At 39.5% G+C, this 23,085-nt stretch overlaps 1 protein-coding gene across 3 annotated transcripts in view; it reads right to left on the bottom strand.

Moving 5' to 3' along the window:
- SSBP4 (single stranded DNA binding protein 4) overlaps positions 1-23,085 on the bottom strand; it is a 735,140-nt gene that overhangs the window by 52,477 nt on the left and 659,578 nt on the right. For all 3 annotated transcript variants that reach the window (XM_073595915.1, XM_073595931.1, XM_073595924.1), the window contains one exon: positions 5,748-5,831. In XM_073595915.1, the coding sequence (XP_073452016.1) occupies positions 5,748-5,831 (84 nt within the window). The remainder of the gene's footprint in view (positions 1-5,747; positions 5,832-23,085) is intronic.

The raw sequence follows: 23,085 nt of genomic DNA, 5'->3' as shown, positions 1-23,085 counted from the left end.
CGTCGCCCAGCCTTGAGCAGTTGAGAATGCAATCGAAGCTTGGTTTATGGTGTCATTTGGTAGGTTCACGACTCAGAGGCCTGGCCACATAATATTATATATACAGCGATGGCGCCCATGCCCTTGACAGTGCCACATGTGACAAAACGTGTAGGGAGGAGCAACTTGCTGACACCATTGTGTGTTCTCATTCCAGGAAGTGCGGGCATTTGCTGTTTTGCTAGCCGGCGAGGTGTTTTTACAAAGCGCTATTGTTATTTTCAATGTTATATTTGAATACATTTGCTAAAGTGGTTTTACACTATGTGGAGCATTTTCTTCTATGTCTTGGGAATTATTTTTTGAGGATGATGCTGAGATGACCATCACTGACTAAAATGCCAAAGTGACCTTTTTGGAATGTTCTGGGAAGACCCTGGCCAGTTATATGGCCACATGCTCTATTGACCTTTCTTTAATTAGAAGGTCCTGGTAAGCTTGCATTTTTTCCACAATTGGGAGGTTGTGTCACGGCTTGGTTTACATACATACAATAGTTACATACATGCCTGTGAGAGTACCATAATCCTTCAAAAAACATATTTCTTTGTTTTCCTCTATGTGGGGAACTACTAGATGTATATTGAGACTGGCCATGCTATAAAGACCCATAAAGAAAAAGCCAGGATGGCCCTGCCACATATGTTTTACACTACCTATCAGCACAGCTGGAACAAATAATCATGCAGGAAACAAAACAATTGTTAATTTTCCTTTTTTTTGGACCGAAGTCAAATGCTTATTAGTCTCCTTTTAGGATCTTCCAGAAATCCTGTGCTTATGGGATTATCCTATATTGAAACATCTTTGTACAATTAATGACACTACCTTATGGCAATCCCATGGCACTATAACCCTCTGAAATATTTATCAGGACTGAACAAAGTACCCTTTTACACAATTATAAGAGAAATATATGTTGACCATGAAAAACCTACCTCTAACTACCAACCAATAGAAGGTTAATTTCTACTCTTTCCCATTTGTTACACACTAGCTCTTTAACTTCAGTCAGATCCCTAACTTTACAATTAATGTGTATGTAGAGACCCTGCCCTATGCTGTTTTGTTCCTAAGTAAATGTAGAGTTTTGTTCCTAGGCTGTAATCAGTCTGTGTGGTTATTTACAATATCTTTTTCTAGGTTCTGCAGGTCTTTAGCTCAGTGGGTTGAATCCTTTTATCTGTTACAGTGAAGGAGTCTCTAGTAATTAAAATGGGAAAGACAAGCATTGCGTTATGCATATGTATTTGAACCAACCAATCCCTGAGGTTCTAGTTCACAAGTATGGTTTGGGAGATAATAAATATTTGGGGCACCTTTCCACAGGGTTCTCTCTACTCCTGGGCTATACCTGGCCAGTATGTGTATTTAGAGTGTATCTATTCTTGGGGCTTGCCGCAGCCTGGGGCTGTGCCACAGGTCTATGGACTTAAACCATCTGTTGGAGAGAATATCTGGAAAAAGTTGAGCTGGTAGAGACAGTTTTTGTTGCTGGAAAATTTCACAGAGAAGCTAGGTAGAAGATATCTGGACATTGTAAAAAGACTTCATTGCCCACAGCTCACAGTATCTTTGCAATCAGAAGATCAAGGGACACATTGAATAGTGTGAGCTCCACTGCAGGGACTCAAGGAAAGGCTCTGACTGTTTTTACATGGTCATAGTTCTGCCTGGCTGATCTTGCAGGGCAACAACTACCAAGAGGCTGTTCTGAAATGTGTAATATGTGTATACAGCTAAAACTTATTTTTGGAACATGGAGTGGAAGTGGGAGATGCTTCCCATCACTTGCTGCCTAGCTAGCCAGGGAAAATCCCCACAATGTGCAAACAGAGTAACCCTGATCAAGCATGCAATGACAGATGCCATTTTGCCAGTGTTTTGTTTTAGTTTTCGATAGAGTAGGGTTTGGGGAATTTTTCCACTCTATATTTGCCATGGAAACCATTTTCCACTATGACAGAAAATGACTGGAAATCCAATATGTTACAGTTGTCACTAAAACAGGTAGGTAGGGGATAAATCTTCCACTGACTCCAGTTCTGGTTACAGCTGTCTAAAATTCCACTCACTTTGTTGTCTCTGTGGGACATGATATGAAAGGAACATTTTTCAACATGACACAGAGGGAAAAAAATAAACTGGCAGAGGTTTTATCCACTCCTTACTTTATCCAAAATTTAAAAACATAGATTGATTACACATACAATGGGTATAAAAAATAATCACCTTTTTTAAAATAATCACATTTTGTTGCTTTGCAGCCGGAAATGAAGACAAACACAGTTTTTGTTTTATCCAGCTGTATTTACTCAGTGCAACTTATACCATCCAAGTGAAAGATTTAACACCAACATGTCAGAAAAAATAAAATCAAAAACAGAATTACTGAGTTGGAAAAAGGATCACATCCTTGTGTCAGTATTTTATTGAACCATCTTTTGCTTTAATTACAGCCTTTAGTCTGTTGGGATATGCCTCTACGAACTTTGCACATCTAGACTTAGCAATATTTGCCCACTCTTCTTTGCAGAACTGCTTAAGTTCAGATAAATTTGATGGTGACCGTTTGTGGACTGCAGTCTTCAAGTCATTCCACATATTTTTAATAGGGTTTGAGTCTGGGCTCTGACTAGGCCATGCAAGGACATCCAACTCTTTCTCCTTCAACCACTGTGTGGTCATTTTTGCTGTGTGCTTTTGGTCACTGTCATGTTGGAAGGTAAACCTTCTTCTCATTGACAACTTTCTGGCAGAGGGCAGTAGATTTGCCTTATGAATTTGACGGTATTTTGCCCCATCCAATTTACCTTCTATTCTGACAAGTGCTCTAGTCCCTGCTGCGGAGAAACACCCCCATAACAGGATATTAAAGCCTCCATGCTTTACTGTAGGTGGATTGTAAGCTGTTATTTCCGCCAGACATTTTTTTGGTATTGAAGCCAAAAAATTCAATTTTAGTCTCATCAGACCATAACACCTTTTTCCATGTGGCCGTAGAATCTTCAAGGTGTGTTTTGGCAAAGCTCAATCGTAACTGCATGTGGCGTTTCTAGAGGAGTGTCTTTTTTTCTTGCAACCCTCCCATACAAGCCACATTTGTGGAGAATTTGTGACATTGTTGTCACATGCACACAATGACCACTATTTTTCATAAATTCCTGCAACTGCTTCAGAGTTGCTGTAGGCCTCTTGGTAGCCTCTCTGACCAGTTTCCTCCTGGCTCTTTCATCCAGTTAGGAGCGGTGTCCTGAGCTAGGGAGGGTCTTTGTTGTACCAAATACCTTCGATTTCTTAAAAATAGACTTCGCTGTGCTTCTAGGCATTGATAAAGCCTTTGTAATATTTTTTGTATCTATTTCTTGACTTGTGCCTGTTCACAACTTTATCCTAGAGATCTTTTGACAGTGCCTTGCCACCCATAGTTGATTGTTTGCTTCAGTTGCACTACCAGGGACTGAAATGCTCCAGGAAAGCTCTTGTCATGCTGAGCTAATCAAAATGACCACAGGTGATCACAGTTGAAGGTCAGATGGCTTTGTGTGCCATTGAGAAGGTGATTAACTACACCTCATTGAGTTTACAAGTCATTTTAGGAGGGGGTGATCCTTTTTCTAACTCAGTGATTCTGCTTTTGTTTTTCTGACATGTTGGTGTTATATCTTTCACTTGGATATTATAAGTTGCACTGAGTAAATATGGCTGGACAAAACAAAAAATGTTTCTGTCTTCATTTCAGGCTACAAAGCAACAAAATGTGATTATTTTAAAGATGGGGAGTTGGATTCTTCTATATACCCAGTGTATTGTATGCCTAATACCTTTTCCTAACCACTATACCTCAACCTACATCCTAAGGCCCGTCCGATTCCTATCACTAATGATAATTCCTAGCCAAATTATGCTAATAGCAGTACTCAAAAATGAATATGCCTAAACAAAAAAAAAACAATACCATCTCAGTAATAAAAATTAAAGCACTGACATGCAATGGAATAAATAATCTGTGCCAAAAAATTGGTGCCAAATTGTTTGTGTTAAGTGCAATAATCAATTCTGTGGCTGAAGCATTGTTTTTCTTCAACCTTGGGCTTGAAAGTGATAATAATGATGCACAGAAGGACTAAACCAATGAAAGCAATTTGTTATGCAACCTCAAAATAAAATCACTTGCCTTCATGGCAATTCAATTAAAAATACATTAAATTAAAAATGCTTCTATTCAACATACCTGATATAATGAAACCAGATGCTTTCATATGTTTAGCCATAATTTATATGCAATACTTTTAATTGCCTGAGTTTCTCATAACATGCAAAAATAAAACTAACAAGACTGTTCCTGTCAGTAGTTAAAACAGAGCTCAACCAATTACAGCATTATTTTTTCTTTTTGTCCCCCCCCTTTACAAAATAGGAAAAGTTTCACTATTTCCTGGATAGTGTAATACCTTTTGTGCTGCAAGGAAGCACTTCCTACCTTCTGGTCTAGGTCAGGCCATCCTGCCTCCTGTGGTCTAACACTTATCATAGGGGGTAGTATGTTACCGGGGGGGGGGGGGGGTGTCGTGGTGCACATGCTCTGCATCACTGGCCTTGGTATGTCTGCACACATGCAAAATAATTACTAGGCATGTGCACAGATGCCATGGGTCACTACAGTGCCCATATACCATCTAGCATATGGACTAGTGTCTACATGAAATCCCCCCTGCTTGTGCACATATACGCAGTGGGTGTGGCAGACATCTGCTTTGCATATGTGCACACATGGGGGAATTTCTGCATAACGTTAGATTTTTGAAGATGGCAGTGCAGAAGAAGAGTGGGGGAATGGGACTGATACTAAGGTATGGTTTTGATTTAAGCTGTAATTTTGATTATCTAAAATGAGAGAAATTTGGTACTTATTATGAATGCACAGCTTTTTTGAAGACTAATAGTGAAGGTTTTGATCACTTTATGGCAATAGCTGCATAAAGTCACTATACGTTAGTTATGGCTATACAGGACTCGCCATGTACTCTGTACTAAAAGCTTTAATTTATCTTTGTAACAAAATAGCTTAAGCAGTCCACAATCCCCAGTAGGTAACAACAAACTTAGCAAATTTTAAAATCTTTCACTTCTGCAGCTGTCATGCCTGAAGTTCATTTGTGCCCCCTCTGAAGGCTACCAGATATACTCCCATTATTCATAGACCTCTATCCAATCCTCTCATTTGGACAAGCCTTTGGATGCTCCCAACAGCATCACAGGGGCAAGCAACGTCCTAGTTCAGAGCCCAAGCATGTGCAGTATGTTCTCTTCCCTGTTGCAGCTGCTGAGCTTATGCATGGTGCTTTGAACTAGGACGGCGCTCGCTCCTGTGATGCTGGGGGTGAAAATCGAATGGCTGACCATTCCATAGGAACAGAACAGGATAGAGCTTTAAGGAATAATGGAAGTTTTTTCTGTCAGGCCTCAGTGGGGATACAAATGACCTATAGTTACAACAGTTGCAGTAGTGAAGATTTTGAAACATTATGTTTATTGTTAAACTACTGGGGCTTTGTAGACTGCATAGACTATTTTGTCACTATTTACAAAGGTGAAACTCTAAACTGAAAATGTCAATATCTTATGTCCATAACAGATTAAACTGTTCCTCAAATTAAAAAGTAACGCAATCTACTGCAGATAATGTCAATGTTTATACTGCTTACCTGACTGTGTGGACCCATCATGGGATTGTTGGGGTTGTGTGGAGGTGGTTGTGCATGAGGTGATGGCTGCGAACCAGGAGGCCCCTAAAAAAATAGAAATAACTGTCAGAATATACATGCAGCACACTAGCAATACTTCCATTTTTGGTGGATGCTGTGTTGAAACTTCTAACGATTTCTTATATTTTTTTGAGGATTCCAGTGATGAGATGTTTGTGCTTGAGGTACCTGGTCTTCAGATTTTCCACAGCCCTTACATAGGCGGTCCTATTCTCCTCGTTGGATTTTTTTCAATTTCTAAATATTAGGAATGCAACAGGAGGAATGAGTACAACCTTGTTATATTAAATGGAGAGATGGGAACAGAATGAGGAACTATGGTTGGGGATTGTGCTTTTGGACTACCCAAAAGATATAACAAGTCAGTTGGTGTTTCAACCCATCACCTTCCCCTATACCTGGAATTTCACTTTTGGGTACACTGATCCTTTTTTTTCAAGACAAAATTAAAAACAAATTCTACAAATATTTTAACCAAGTATAGTATATAATAACTCAAAAGAATCCAATAATAATTTTTCAACTTTCAAAAGTCAGGAACCTATTGCAAACATTATATTACCATTAAAAATACACAACAGTATTATTGATAATGTATTATTGATAATGAGTTCAAAAAGTAACCTTTATTGGCTAACATAAGTTATTAAAGATGTAAGCTATCTAGATACCCCTTCTGTGGGCTACATGTCATTCTGAAAATGGTTCTAAGTTTCAAGGAGGGGCAAAGAAATATAAATATTTAAATAATAGAACTATATTTTCTTGACATGTTTGAGTGGTACAGGTCTATTTCAAAGGGTTCGGCTTTAGACATAAAGATCAGTTTAGAAATTTTATTGGGGTAATTGGCTGAGAGCACAATTATCACCTCAAATGAGAATCCTTCTGAAATGTCCACCTACCAGAGAAGCAATGAAGTACAACCATTAATGGTGATATACACTAACTTTCTTGGCACACTTAAATAAGAATGGTTATTAAAAAAAGTCCAAGCAAACTTGTAATTTCAGTGAGAGTGAGAATCCTTTCAAAATGTCCAGATATCCTATTTACAATAACCTACAATAATATTTTTTTGGCCGAAAACTTCACAGGTTAGCTACCAGAAATAAGGAACACCTACAATGCAGTGCATAACCTTTGTCCCTAGTCAGATAGGTTAGAAAAGTCAATAATTTCAAGTAATGTATAAAACAGTCACCTTTTTTTAAAGTGTTAATTGTCAAAGTGTCAATTTTTGTTGAAGAGAGCTGACAGCCTATCTCTGTGTAGGCAGAGATACTGTGTTTTTTTCTTTTTATTCTCTTAATTTTGGCTTTGGTACATTTCCCCCTATTTGGTTGTAGTTTTATAATTTATTTTATATATTTTTTGTTTAAATGTTTGATTGTATGTGTATTTAGTTACTTTGTACACTTTATGTGAATCCTGGGGAGCATACCCTTGTTTCTTTCTCTTTTTATAATTTGTTTTTTTTTTTGTTATACATAGGGTGTTTTTTCTTTTTTGTTCATATAAATTCCAATTTAATTTTTCATGTTATCAGCCATTAGTATAATTTATACATCAAACAGTAATGAATATTCTCTCTACTTTGCGATACGTGATGATTTTTTACAAGTACATTGCTCTCTGTCCTTTTTATTTTAATTTTATTTTTATGCTTGTATTTTGTAAGTGTTCTAATAAAGTTTTTTAGCTCTAAACCTCCATGGTTTGAGGTTTCTCGGTTGTCGCCTCCTATGATTCACATCGAGGCTTGGTTTTTAGAGTTCCGGGTTCCTGCCTTTTAGGATTCCTATTAAGGCTTGGTCCCGGTTCAATTACTATTTAGTGCGACGCCTGATCCCCAAGACAATGTCTTTTGATTACGAAACGCACGTAGGGAGGTGGACGTACTGACGTCATCACGCTTCTTAGTGACAGGTGTTTCGCTTGCTGGCCAGTCGTTTTTATATGTCTGTTTTTATCCTCACAATGTAAGTGTACTACATTTATTTTAATAAATTGCATTGTGGTACAGTCTACACTATGGAGTTTTCTCCTTTATCTTTTGGGCAATACTTATACTAAACCCTGGTGGCTGACGTTCCTGGCTGACTTGAGCCATTTGGAGTGGGGTCCAGGCTTCCCTCTGCTGTTGGTGTAACGTCAACTTCCGTGTGGAAAAGGCCCTGGCTGGGTATTAGCTGCAGGCTTCCTTTTAGCTTGCCTCTGGTAAGCGTATATATGTGGTGGTGGTGCACTGTCGTTAAGAGGTGTTTTAGCAGCACTCACATATGTGCATTTTTGGATTGTGTTTCCAGTCACATTCAACTGTTTATTTCAGACACATCATATTGTTTTTTGGACTTGATCAATTTATATATATTTTTTCTCAGTTATTATCACTGCTACATTGTTTTATTGTTCTATGTGTATCTCATAGCTGCTTTGCTATATATTTTTATTTTTCTATGCACTTTAGCGCGGTATTTTTTCTGTTTTCACTGTTTGTTTTTGATACACACCGCAGCTTTAGATTCTGTTCACTCACTGTTTTTATATTGTCACATTAGTTATTATGGATATTTTTGACTACAGAGCCACTCGAGTGGTTAACACTGAGGGTGTATTTGAATCATATAAAGAGGAAGAGGGTGACTTGGGGGTTTGTTTGTGCGATTAAAGAACCTGACGGTATCTGAAACGCATACCCAGTGGGACATTGCATACCTGGAGACCTATGTTAAGAACAATATGGTCCCCAGGAGCCTTAGATGGGAGGTAAGTCCTCAAAAAGGCGATGTACTGCTTGAGGATTGGTTTAAATATTTTAATGAAGCAGGGGTAAATCTACTCACATATTTCATAGAGCGGAAAAGTGCCAAACTCCTACATCTGGATGAGGAGATTAAAACTCTTAAAGACAAACTTAATCCACTTCGTGAAAGTAATGAGTATAAGGATAAATCCCAGTCACTTTTAAAGGTTTTAGAAAAGGAGGCCAGAGAGCAAAAAATGAAAAAGAAGGAAAAGTATAATAGAGATCTTGTTGATTATCGGGTGGGGGGTTGTTTCTTCTGGCTGAACAATCAAATATAGCCAATGGAGAGATGGAGGTATCACAACCCACTGATGCCACTGGGGTTACCTTACCTGGAAGGTCCCAATTGATCCCTAAGAACCCGCAGGGTGGTTATCCAGGTACTAATCCCAGAGGGAGGAGGAGATCTTACCAATCTCCTCATAGACCGATGGGTAATCTGAGGGGTGGGTTTCAATCTAACTACACTCAGGCCCCCCCCTATAACCCCCAGAGACCTGGTCAGGGTTCGGGAGTGAGTCGGAATCAGGGCACACCTTACCCCAATACAGGGAATAATTATGGACAGTTTCCCTACACACGCAGCCAGGGACCAACTGGTCGTGGAGGTAGGGGAGGCCCTCCACCTCACCGGGGCCCAAGTCATGGTTCTAATCCCAATTACGGGTATGGTCCCAGCTATGGACCCAGACCTGGCCAATTGGAAGCTACGGGTTTAGAGCCTAATAAATTCATACCATTAGGTCCCAATGAGAGAGAGACCAATTACGAATTCAGTGTCAGCACATACAACAAGTTCTTTCCCCTCCAGGATAGGGATGGCCCTCCATCTGATTTTGAATTCAGGAATAATGTCCACTATAGTACTCCTAGTACATCTTATGATTCCCTTGGCGCCACTAGTGATGTGGTACACTCTGATTACCAACATTGGAGTTTTCACAGACCGGGACAAGGCATCAAATGACTAGGCAACCAAAGAGAGGAGTCAGAGGGGGTAGGAGGTTACGAATTAAAAAGAAAAAAGATGTAGCTGGTACTGGGATTTTCAATCCGAGCATGGCTATTCTGAGTGATGCTGAAAAGCATGTTCTTGATAGGGGCCTGAAATTTGCACCTCCACGTAGGCTGAATAAATTTGAGACCTACATGGATGTGCATAAGTTTGTTCGCAAGTTAAACATTAAAAGATATATGAGTTCTAATCCAGTCAAAGCTAACAGAATGACATCTTTGGAATTCCGTCAGGACTCTCAAATGCGTCCCTATTTATCCCCCCTGGTGCCCTGGCTCCTTCATTAAAGTTGTTCAGGGATGTGGTCCTTAGGGACCTTGATAAATTGCCTGTCAAAAGGGTCAGAACTAATATGGACATGTCGGCTGGTCTGGACTCCCTATGTAAGAAAAAGGAGCTGGTTATCAGACCAGCTGATAAAGGAGGGGGGATTGTGATCTTGGACCATAAAGATTATATTTATCCGAGATGGATAGAATCTTGGGCGACACCGACACTTACACGTTGTTGCCTTCTGACCCTAGGGATCAATATCTTAGAGAATTAAATACCATCGTTCAGAAAGGTATATATGAAGGTATTCTCAATAAAAAAGAAAAGCAATATTTAATCCCCAGTGCACCCCGTACACCTATTGTGTACTATTTACCAAAAATACACAAAAATCTTACCTGCCCCCGGGACACCCAATAGTGAGTGGCATCGATTCCCTCACTTCCCCGGTGGGCAGGTATATTGATTTCTTTTTGCAGCCCCTAGCATCTGGTATGCCTTCACACATCAAAGACTCCCGCCATGTAATCAATCTTTTGGCAGAACACACTCCCAAACCAGGTATGTGGATGGTGACAGCTGACGTAGCCTCCCTCTACACCATAATACAGCACAACCTGGGTCTATTTGCCCTAGAATATTTTTTGAGGACAGATTCGGGCCTATATGATGAGCAAATTTGTTTTATTATGGGGTTGCTTGAATATGCAGCATCACACAACTATTTTTGCTTTAATGGTCAATTTTTTCGCCAGGATAGGGGTGTTGCCATGGGGGCCAAGTACGCCCCTAGTTTGGCTAATTTGTTTATGGCCTTATGGGAGGAGGATGTCGTCTATGCTGACTGGAGACCCAGTTAACCTTATGGGGGTGGTACATTGACGACATCCTCCTCCTGTGGGATGGTAGCCGTTCTGACTTGGACCTCTTTATTGAGGCTCTTAATAACAACACTAGAGGCATTGTTCTCAGCTTCGAGGACAGTCAGTCTGAGATTAATTTCTTGGATTTAACCATTACAGTCAAGAATGGAGTATTCAGTACCTCCACTTTTTTCAAGAGTACCGAGAGGAACGCATTTATTCCTATTGAGAGTTGTCATCACACGTCAGTTGGTGCCTAAAAGTCAATTTATACGACTGAAGCGTAATTGTTCTAATCATAATGACTTTCTATTACAAGCTAAGTCTCTAATTACACGGTTTGAGGAAAAAAGTTATTCCCAAGAATTTTTGGGCCATACCCTCGAAGAGGTTAGTAAAATTGAAAGAAGTGCTTTACTCAAACAGAAGCCCCTTTGTACTGATAGAGTGCCAACAGTACCCTTTATAACTACCTATTCTGTTCAGCATGTGAACATCAAAAAACTTATCAACAAACACTGGCATATATTGGGCAATGACCATGTTTTGAGATCAGTTTTACCTGATAGGCCTCAAGTCATTTATAAGGGAGCACCTACCCTACGAGCAAGAGTGGCACCGACAATTCTTGACCCTCCACCCATCAGGAGAGGTTTCTTTCAAGATCTCACTGGGCTCTATCAATGCAGGAGGTGTAGGGTGTGCTCACACAGTGGTTGCAGTCACAGAAGAACACAGAAATTCTTCTCAACTAGCACTTCCATTGAATATGAAATTAGACCATTTATCACCTGCAGCACTGAGGGTGTTGTTTATCTGCTCCAATGTCCTTATAGCCTTCAATATGTGGGCAGGACTAAGCGCCCCCTGTCTGTGCGCCTTAATGAGCACATTACCAATATTAAAAATGGGTTCCAGAAACATTCAGTTTCTAAACATTACTCACTGGTCCATGATAGAAATCCAGCCAAAACCATATTCCTGGGGATTGATAAATTTCACCCCCATTGGAGAGGCAGTTCTCTTGTGCGTATCAGCAGGCTTGAAATGGCATGGATACACAAAATAAAATGTTACACCCCATTTGGGCTTAATGTTGACATTGATGTCAATGCGTTTATAGACAAGTACTGATGACTCCCTATTTGGTTGTAGTTTTTAAAAAAAAAGTTAGTTACTTTGTACACTTGATGTGAATCCTGGGTAGCATACCCTTGTTTCTTTCTCTTTTTTATACATTTTTTTTAATTTTTGTTATACATAGGGTGTTTTTTCTTTTTTTTGTTCACATAAATTCTAATTTAATTTTTCATGTTATCAGCCATTAATTTGGTTTTCTTGATAACCATTTAATTAGTTCATGTGTGCAGTTTTTTATCTGTACTTCATAATCCTTTTTTAGGGCCCTATATTCTTGGTCTCATTTAGTTTGTTGGTTGTCTCCATTTGTCATTATTTGGACCCAATTATTCACTGTGGGGGGTATGGTCCATTTATCTACACTTATTTCTATTTTCATTTTTAAGATTTGGCTCCTTTACATCAAATGTTATGGTGTGTTTTATATAATTTATACAGCAAACAGTAACAAATCTTCTCTCTACTTTGCGATACTTGACGATTTTGTACAAGTACATTGCTCTCTGTCCTTTTCATTTTCATTTTATTTTTATGCTTGTATTTTTTAGTTGTTCTAATAAAGTTTTTTAGATCTAAACCTCCATGGTTTGAGGTTTCTCAGTTGCCGCCTCCTATGATTCGCATCGAGGCTTGGTTTTGTTTTAGAGTTCCGGGTTCCTGTCTTTTAGGATTCATATCGAGGCTTGTTCCCGGTTCAATTACTATTCAGTGCGATGACTCAGTGCGTCGCCTGATCCCCGACACAACGTCTTTTGATGACGAAACGTGCGAAGGGAGGTGGACGTACTGACCTTATCACGCTTCTCAGTGACAGGTGTTTCGCTTGCTGGCCGGCCGTTTTTATATGTCTGTTTTTATCCTCACAATGTAAGTGTACTACATTTATTTTAATAAATCACATTGTGGTACAGTCTGCACTATGGAGTTCTCTCCATTATCTTTAGGGCAATACTTATACTAAACCCTGGTGGCTGACGTTTGATCTTGAGCCATTTGGAGTGGGGTCCAGGCTTCCCTCTGCTGTTGGTGTGACGTCAGCTTCCGTGTGGAAAAGGCCCTGGCTGGGTATTAGCCGCAGGCTTTCTTTTAGCTTGCCCTTGGTAAGCGCATATCTATGTGGTGGTGCACTGTCGTCAAGAGGTGTTTTGACAGCATGTGTCATTATTAGCCTTACAAATAGTAAGAATTAAATAACAAGATTCTCCCCCTCCTAGACTTCAGTTGGATTCGCTGCAAAGTTAGGGAAATACGAGCAAGATTGTCGAAAACCAGGCAGATCCACTCATCCCTATTGAAGATTTACTTCAGTAAATATCTTCACTTAGTCGACAATGATCCCTAAGAACCCCCAGATGTTGAGTTATTCCCATCATGGAAGCTATTCAAACACTGGGACGCTACCAACAGTTAAATCCTGACATGCCTAACTATGAAATAATAACACATTTTGGATGAATGATATGATAACACATTTCACTAAATTGATGCACTAATTTTTGTTTAGATAAAAAGTATTTTCCGGGTTCTGTAGATCAGTATTTTTATGATTACCCTAAAAATCCTTGTAAATGGCACAAACAGCAAAATAAATCACTGTGACCTATATTACTTTCCAAAGGATTTTTAAAGGATAAGTTCACCATTTAAAAAATAATAAATGCATATGATTTTGCAGGTAAAAACATATATTTTTTTACATTGTAGCCTCTAAAGCATTGCACCCAAGATCAGTGGATTTGCAGGTGCAATGCCAGGCTTCTCCAGACACTCAATTTAGCTGTCTGCCTGTGCCTCCCATATGGGCAGACAATTACTGAATTGCAGGATGAGTCAATAAACGATGAGAATACTCATCAGTGCCCTCACAGTTCATTGAGAACTACAAGCTGTTTGCCATGGTCGCAGATGTGAGTGAATGAATGACAGATCTCTGTGAATGAATGATGCTGCTGTGTGGGTGGAGCCCCGCATAACTGCTCTGTTTTTAAATTGTGGCAGTGGGTACGGGGAGATGATCTCCCACCCGCTGTCACAATGGGGGATCGAAGGGGTGTGGGGACTGGAGCACAGTAACACGTTACACCTATATATGGGTGTAACATGTAACATGTTACAAAAGGTGAACCTAACCTTTAATTATTTTCAGTCATTTCTGGGCTCATATTTGCAGATTCCAGAGTCAGCTCCTGAAGGAGTGTGCAACATTTTTCATATATAAATGCACTTATCAAACAGTGATTTGACTTTTCTGGAAAGCTGTGTGATATATCAAAAAGGTTATTTTGGCTATCATTGGGCTATATTTTGTCAGTACTGACTGTTAGTTTGAGACCAGTGGAGCAGGCTTATCCAGCAGGTGTTGGCAGTGGGTCATAAATGAAAGATTTCATCTTTAATACTCATTGAAGTATTGAAGCAGATACATCAATTAATGCTAATACGATGTTATTGAAATCTGTATTTATGCATTATACTTATAATATTTTCTCCTCCCTGATACCCTCCCCATGACGTTACCATTAAGATCAATAGCACAACCACTGGTTCACACCAGACATACCAGGGTGCTGGGTGTAATCCTTGACTCAAACCTCTCCTTCAGCCCCCATATCCAATCACTGGCTACATTTTGCCGCCTTAACCGCAACGTTTCCAGAATTCGCCCCTTCCTGGCTAACGACACCACAAAACAACTCAATCACTCCTTGGTTATTTCCCGCCTCAACTCCTGCAATTCTCTCCTCACCAGCCTACATTTACACAGGCTACCCCCCCTTCAGTCTATTATGAATGCTGCTGCTAGAATCATACACCTCAATAACCGATCTGTGACTGCTGCTCCTCTCTGTCAATCCCTTCACTGGCTTTCATTACCCCACCGTATAAAATTCAAAATACTAACTGCAACATACAAGGCCATCCACAACATCTACAGATATCGCCTAAATCGTCCTCTCTGCTCCTCCCAAGACCTCCTGCTCTCTAGCTCACTTGTTACCTCCTCCCATGCTCGCCTCCAAGACTTCTCTAGAGTCTCTCCCATCCTCTGGAACTCCCTGCCCCGGTATGTCCGGTCAGCCCCTACCCTGTCCACCTTTAAGAGATCCCTGAAAACGAATTTATTCAGGAAAGCCTATCCCACACCCACCTAAGAACTGTACCTGAGCCAACCCCACTACACTTCCCCTGCAGCTATTACCTTTTGTACCACCTCCCTCCTCCCTTTAGAATGTAAGCTCCATGAGCAGGGCCCTCCTGTCCCTTCTGTATTGAACTGTATTGTAATTGTGTTGTCCCCCCTCTACATTGTAAAGCACTATGCAAACTGTTGGCGCTATATAAATTGTGTATAATAATAATATTAATAATAATAATAATAATTATACTTATCTGCCCTTTGTGGAAATAGGATACTATGTACTGTATATTGGCCCAGCAGGTTGAATTTTAAAGTCAGTGATGTGGTAGTAGATTTAACCCCTTGATAATCAATATCCCAGACTGAATTAAATTAATTACGGAATATGTTGGACCAAATAATATTAATATGAAAACTAAAAAGTGATAGAAGTACATAGAAAGCTATGTTATTTATAATATCACAGAACAACTTGAAACAGCAAGATATAAAATATCCATGCATGTCAATGGCAGTGTCCAATTTATGTTATCCCAGAGGGCTGTTTTTTCCTTCCCTTCTTGTGTGTGAACATCTAGGGCATATGAGGTACATTTTGAACGATGTATGTAACTGTTGATTTAGACTATTGACCATCATGTTGATGTAAGTGATTAGCATATTATGTACTGTATATTATGGAAAGTTATATGCACTTTGATGTACATCATTACATGATGTTTAATGTAAACACACGATTGGATTCCAATGGAATAATGTCTATTTTTTAATCTTAAAAAAGAATTACATGGATGGACCAATGTAACTATATCTATATTTTACCTGTCCAATGCTCCTAGTAGCTGGAAATAACTGAAGTATATACTACTACTCTAGTCATCTTCACTTGTTTCAAGATCCCTTTCTAGTGGCCAGCCTGATGCATTGTGAAAGCAGGAGGTTGGCCACTTGGCATGGGTGGAGGTGGAGAGGTTGGTATTCAATAAGAGAACACTTTGCACAGGCAGAGTGCAAAGGAAGAAGCTACAAGCTCACTGAATATCTGGCAGAATTAATGGGTATTTTTTTTGTAACTATTGAACAAATGTAACAAAACACTTTTCATGGGTTATTTAACCACTTAAGCCCCGGACCATTTGGCTGGCCAAAGACCAGAGCACTTTTTGCGATTCGGCACTGCATCGCTTTAACTCAAAATTGCGCGAGCAAAAGGAAACAAATAGGAGAAGTTCATTGTTAGCATTTATATATACTAAATACTTGTGTAGTGCAAGCAACCCACATAGACAAGTTTTGATCAGTGTTTGATCAACTTCTGCGAAGTGAAATGTTGGAAATTTTTTTATCGATCAGAGGTTGCAGCCAATCAGCTGTACCCACTGATCTATTTATTCTAAGAGCTGCAGGTGCCGCTGTCAGAATACAATATCCCAGCAGGGAGGATATTTCTCTATCCACCTCATTTGTGTGGATGGAGGAATCTGTTTTTTTTGGTAAGTCAGCTGGCTGACCAAAAAAACAGCGTATGGCCAGCTTAAATTTGCTGCAAGCAGATAAAGGTGAAAGGCAACTACATAAGCTGGCCATACATGGATCGAAATTCAGCTGTTTCAGCAGGGACTGGAAGGATTTTGATCCATGTCTGAGCAAGGAGGTTGTACAGAAGTTGACCTACAGAATCGAGATCCGTACAACTTCCCTGTTGGATTTTCCCCACTTGATCAGTGCTACAGGCTGTAGCCTGCAAAGCTGATTAATGTATTTTGGCAGCGGGGAAGCATCCCTGCGGTCAGAATACAATAGCTCAGCGGGATTGATTCCCCCATCCCCATCAAGTTTGTGGATGGACGAATCAAGTCAGTTTATTTTTTTGGTCAATCCTCTGGTCAAAAAAAAAAAAAGACTAATATACAGTATAGGCTGACTTATTCGACTTTGCCACCCTGCCCCCCCCCTCATATGGTGTGACCAAATCCCCATATTTTTGCTTATTTGCTAAAAATGTTCAGGTGTTTTAAATAGCCTTGTAGGATTTAAATGACATTTTTGTATGTGTGCACTGTAATCTTCTGTTCTGTTTGTATGGTCTTATAGCTGCACCATCTTTAATGTAATGCATTTGTAGGGTGTGCCCCCAAGTCTTTTGTATGGGTCCTGACCAGATCCCTTGGGCTGGAGCACCCCATCCCCCCGCCATTATCCCTAATTAGTGTCCACCTGTGTTATAGGAGGAGTCCATTTAAGCACTATGTGGCCTTATAGTGTGACCAAATCCTCATATTTTTGCTTATTTGCTGAACATGTTCAGGTGTTTTAAATAGCCTTGCAGGATTTAAATGTCATTTTTGTATGTGTGCGCTGTAATCTTCTGTTCTATCATTTGTATTCGCACCCAATGATAGTTGAGATGCGTCCCGCGATTGGGGAAGTGAGGGACAGATGTGAAAAAAAACCTAAAAAATGTATACGACCTTTTTTGTTAAAATTAAGTTTGATTTAACTATAGACATTTATTTTCAGTAGTTAAAGCCAGCTATACATCAAAATTTGGCTGGTTCAGCAGGGACCAGCCGAGTTTCGATCCATGTATGGTGCAGGCTGCTTGTACACTAGTCGACCTATTGATCTGTTGAGTTTTTCCCAAATGACCGGTGCCTCCAGCAACACTGACCATTGCATCCTGACAGCATGGAAGGCTTCCCGCTGTCAGAATACAGTATCACAGCAGGTAGGATTCTCCCATCCACATCAAATATGTGGATGGGGGAATAAAGGCATTTTCTTTCTTTTAATCTGCTGGTTGAATAAAAAAAATACATAATATATGGGCTGCCTTAGTGTAGAATTTTTGTATGTGTCCTCTAAAATACTTTAAACTATTCAATGTACACATGATCAGGGTAACCTGAAACATCCTGCTTTTGCATAGAAGCACTGTTTTAATAAACATTCAGCAAGCACTAACAACATTTACTAAACTGTGATTTTCTCAATTCAGATTAGTTGATCAAATCTCCCAGCAGCTGGTGTTTTAAAGCAGATCAAAACCCAATCACTCAAATCTTATATAGGCTTTAACATTTCAACATCATTCTTAAGTTGTTTTAATTTTTAACTCTGTGCAGCTTTTTATTAAAATAATACTTGGTGATCCTGCCATGTAGGTCCTTATTTAGGTATTTCCTGTTATGAGGTGACTACAGTCTCCAATTTTTCTATTGTATTGTCACCCTGTCACACATGACAAGAAGCTGTGCCAACATGCATTTCTGAGGCATAGTTACTTTCAGGAAACTGGTCCTGAGGTTTGATGTGTAGTTGATGCTGGAACAAGTGCATGTAGACAGGAAGTTGCTCAAAGAAGCTGGAGGAGATAAGCAGCACTGAGATACAAAAAAAGGATGAAAAAAAGAAAAAAAAAAGTACTTTAAGAATAAACAAACATGGAACTTGTTTGATACACAGTGCTTAAGCAAACAAAATGTTGCGGAGTAAAACTGGCCGTACATGGATGGAAAATCGTCAGGTTCAACAAGGACAGGGCAGGCTGGTTATACAGGAATCAATCTACCAATTGACATCTGTTGGATTTACCCCCTTGATTAGCACTGCAGGATATACGCCACTGGCAGCACTGATCAGTGTATTCTGGCAACAGGGATGTCTCCCTGCCATCAGAATACAATACCTTGGTGGGAGGATGGGGAAATCAAGTGTTTTTTTTTTCATTCAACTTGCTGGTGGAACTAAAACAATACTAATCTATGGGGTGCTTTAGGGTTTAGACCACTTTAATCAAATACTTACAGGTTACCTTGAATTCACCTATGTACATATATTTAAACAGAAGATTTAATTTAGGAACAGAACAATCTTAATCCAGTGCAAAAATTTTGTTGATTTAATTAGAGGAAGCTCGTCTTAAAACAAGTCTGGAGGCTGCCATTGCTGACCTCCTGTAAGTGTAATTTTCTTGGCTGAAAAACCTTGTAGGTCTTTGAACCAGAACAAATACACAAATCAGGAATTCTGACATCACTTGCTGCATATTTGTTCTTGGTCTCTGACTCAATGTATCAAGACTACTGGGTCAGCATGACAAACAGGCAGCTAGCATTTTCAGAAAAAGATCAGCAACAGCAGCATCTGTATTTTCAAGCTTCCTTTAAGATGCTCTTCAGTGTTTTTACCCTGGTTAGGACCACAACAAACAGCCCTTAGAGCTCATTTACATACGTGGCAGGCTCAACTGCCCTTTTGATATTTGTGATCTGTGGTGTAACGCTTTTTCAGTGGCGCTTTAGAACTGGTGTACAGGCATTCAGAAGGTGATACTGTCTTCTCCAGAATACCATGCTGCAACTGCCATAGCTATGTTTGGGACACAGTGGTGGTGTGGTCCCAATTACTTCATTTGGTGAGTTTGACAGGCAGCGCCACCTGTCAAACATGACATGTTGAGTTAAAATGACCATATCAGCAGTGTAAGCAGACCCAAGTGGCCGCCATGTCTGCTTGTAGGTACACGTTTGGGAGGTGGGAAAAACACAGAACAACCACAAAGCTTAGCCTTTAGATGGCCCTACATGGATAGAAATTTGGCAGGTTCAGCAGGGACTGGCCAAATCTTGATCCATGTGTGGTTGCTGTGGTTGAACAGAAATCAATCTACTGTTCGCCTTCTGTTCAACCACCCTGTTGGATAAAACCCACTCGCTCATCATCGCAGGCAATAGGCTGGAGTGCTGATCTGTGTATTCTGACAGCAGGGAAGTCTCCTCACCATCAGAATACAATAGCGCAGAGGCAAGGATTCCCCCATCTGCCTCAAATATGTGGATGAGGGAATGGGGTCATATGTTTTTGTCCAACGTGCTGGTTGAATGAAATAAAAAATAATCCACGTATGACCAGCATAAGGCTAAAGGTGGCGACGCTTGTCAAACAATTGACAAACAATTGGATGGATGGTTTGGCCATTTTTCAATTTTTTCACATTTTTTTTCTCTAGAATTAAGGAATCAATAAGCCTGGCATTTTAGCAATCAAACAGTAAAAGTAATGTGTATGGTTACACTATGTTTTACTTTATATAAATGCAAAATATACTAAAATATGTAAGCTATAATTACTGATGAATAAGGATGCAACACGCAATCCCAGCCTACTAGATTCTGCTACTACTTTCCAGAAAATAGATCTCCTAGTATGGCCCACACTTATCCTGTTCAGAAAGCAAAAACAAAAAATCATAATACCCTTCTTCATCAGCCACACAAATAGAATAGTTGTCTTGTAGCTGAATGTTTTCATTTAACTTCTGGTGTGTTATAAACCTCTTCACTACCTGTGATACTCCAGTTTACTCCAACCACATGTGGTACAGAAGGGGTTACAGCCAGAGCATTTACTTTGATATTTAATAATGCTTCTTCCTGCTGCCTTGCAATTAACGTCCAGGGCTAATAAGAGACATATGGCAGTCACTGGTTTGAGTCTGTGAGCCCAGTCCCACTAGTTACCAGCCTAGCCAATCGCATCTAGGCAAAAGGAAAGGGGATAAATGAAGCAATTAATAAAATCATTTTCTCTCCAGCTAAGGAGATAAATGGTTGGCATGGTCACAATGGTCTTCACAAAGCAGTTTTCTGAAATTCAGCAATAGATGGCACTGCAGCCTTTCTCAAAACCAAAACACGCTAGAAAAATGTTACCTACAGACTGCAACAAGTTTGTAGAAATTTTCTACAGATTCTTTTACAAGGGTTTATCTAACAGCCCAACATGTAGAAGTACTCTAACCCACCAGATCTGAGCTTGGCTGGTGAACTAGATTTATAGGAAATGCCTTGACTCCTTCAGTTTTAACAATCCTTACATAAGAATACATAGTAGATCCGATTAGACTATGCAGAAGAACTGTAGATTTTCAAAGGAAAATGTCATTTATTTAATGTTTCTAGACATTTTAGTCAACAAGCAGCTTTTGAAGATGCTATTGTCCTACGTTGAACCTACTGTGTACTGATCTCTAACATGGAATTTGTAGAATACTGTTGTGTATTTTATTTTTATTTTAGCCTTTAGAGAATTAGTTCAATTAATTCTTTTGGTATTGAGGTTTTGGTAACACGCTAGTTTATTTACTACACATGGGAACAGAAAGAGCAGATGAAAGTCATTGGAAACTGCTGGCGAAATGCAAGGTGCTATTGATTGCACTTTATTGATGATAGGTCAGTCCTATTCAGAGAGGCTTCTAGCACACCTAGATATCCTCATGTGTGTTATGACAATCTGCTTGCTTTGAATAGGCGAAGCAACACAGAACACTCTTTTGAAAGTCTTTGGCTACATGCATACTATTTACAAATCTATTCATGTGTATCAACGAGAACACTTCCTGCATAGTTCTATGCTTTAAACTGAAATTATATTACTGGCTTAAATTGGGTTTACTTCACTGAACAACTCCAACAGGCGTCATCACTTTAAGTTCCTCCAAAAAAAGTATAAATAAAAGCATATTTAGAAAGCCAACTTTCATTAAAATTGTCTTCACAGTCTGCCTTTTAATTAAATAGTAAAGATGAGAATTTTCAGGATGCACCGAATACAAATGGACAACTGGATGGTATTCTCTCAGTATTCAGTAAGTGCCACAACGTACAGTAAAAGCACATCAGAAATCGTGCTATGTCGCAAATAATTATATTTTATGTTTTTGGGACTTTTTAACTGCTGTTATTTTATATTTACATGTATACTTTATTTATGACATGAACTGCAAACTGAAATAAGTACAGCATTTGCAGAAGTGCAGAATTTGACCATGGTAGTTGTGAACAAGACTTTCTATGTTGCTGCTTTAAATGTAAGCTCCAATTAAAAATACCCACTTATTTGCTACATAATTTCTTCCTATAGTAGAGCATATTGGTGTTTGGAGCTATTCTTCGGCTCATTTCCTTAGTGCACTGTATTTGAAAAAGAAAAAGCATAAAAACAGCATTTGTTTGTGGATATTTAGCATATATTGAAAACCAGGCCTGCACTGTACATACTGACCATTACATTAGTGTACACTTGATATATGGGTTAAGGAATCTCTGTGTGTACGTTTACATGCACACATTCATGAGATCCTAAAATGCAAGTGACCATAGCAATTTTTACCTGCTCTTGTTGATTTCCCTTTAGTAAATCTGGCCCATTGGGTTTACTAAAGGCAAATAGGCTGTTCATTTTGCAAGGGAATTTGCTCATAGCTTAGTGAATGGGGTGAAAATGTACTTTGTAGATAATATCCAACCACATGCAAGAAGAAAAAAAAAAACAGTGTTTCTGCTTTCACATGATTGATGCTCATGATTAAAGTCAGTAGAACTTCAAGATTATTCACTAAGCTCTGGGGAAAATTCTGTTGCAAAGTGAACAACCCCATTATCTCAAGCTTCAAAGTAGGAGTGGTTTTTGGAAAGAAAAGTGATTTCTTAACATAATCACAAAAAAAAAAAAAAAATCTGAAAAGAGAATGAATACTTTTGTTAAGTTGTTTTGTTCTTTACACATTAAGGCAAAATTCAGTTTTCATAAGTTTGATGATGTCAATGTTTTTTGGTCCCCTCCTATGTCTTTGTCACTCTTATTATTGTCTGTCGCCTCTAACAGCCATGTTAGCTTACTTTGGCAACATAGCATCCAGTGGTGGCCCGTCCCCCTAATCCATACGCCCAGCCCCTAATCTCCATGCAGGACGCCGGACGCATGGATTCCAATGGGGTTTTTTTTTTTTTTAAGCACACGATTAGAGCCTGAGGCTCTAATTGGCTTAAAAAAAGGGTGGATTCGTGGCGCAGAGCACTGCACCCTGAGCCCACCCAGTTGTATGACAATAGTGAATTAGTATTCGCTATTGTCTTCCTGATTCTCCTCCCGGCCAATCAGGAAGCAGGTCCTGAGACCCGGTTGGCCAGGGAGTTTTAGAACTCACTTCCTGTTCGTCAAGGAGGAGAATCCCCAGCTCTTCCCTCGGCAAG

The sequence above is a fragment of the Aquarana catesbeiana genome, linkage group LG01 (assembly GCF_042186555.1).
Source record: "Aquarana catesbeiana isolate 2022-GZ linkage group LG01, ASM4218655v1, whole genome shotgun sequence".
Taxonomy (NCBI): Eukaryota; Metazoa; Chordata; class Amphibia; order Anura; family Ranidae; genus Aquarana; species Aquarana catesbeiana.
This window is presented reverse-complemented; position numbering and strand designations above follow the sequence as displayed.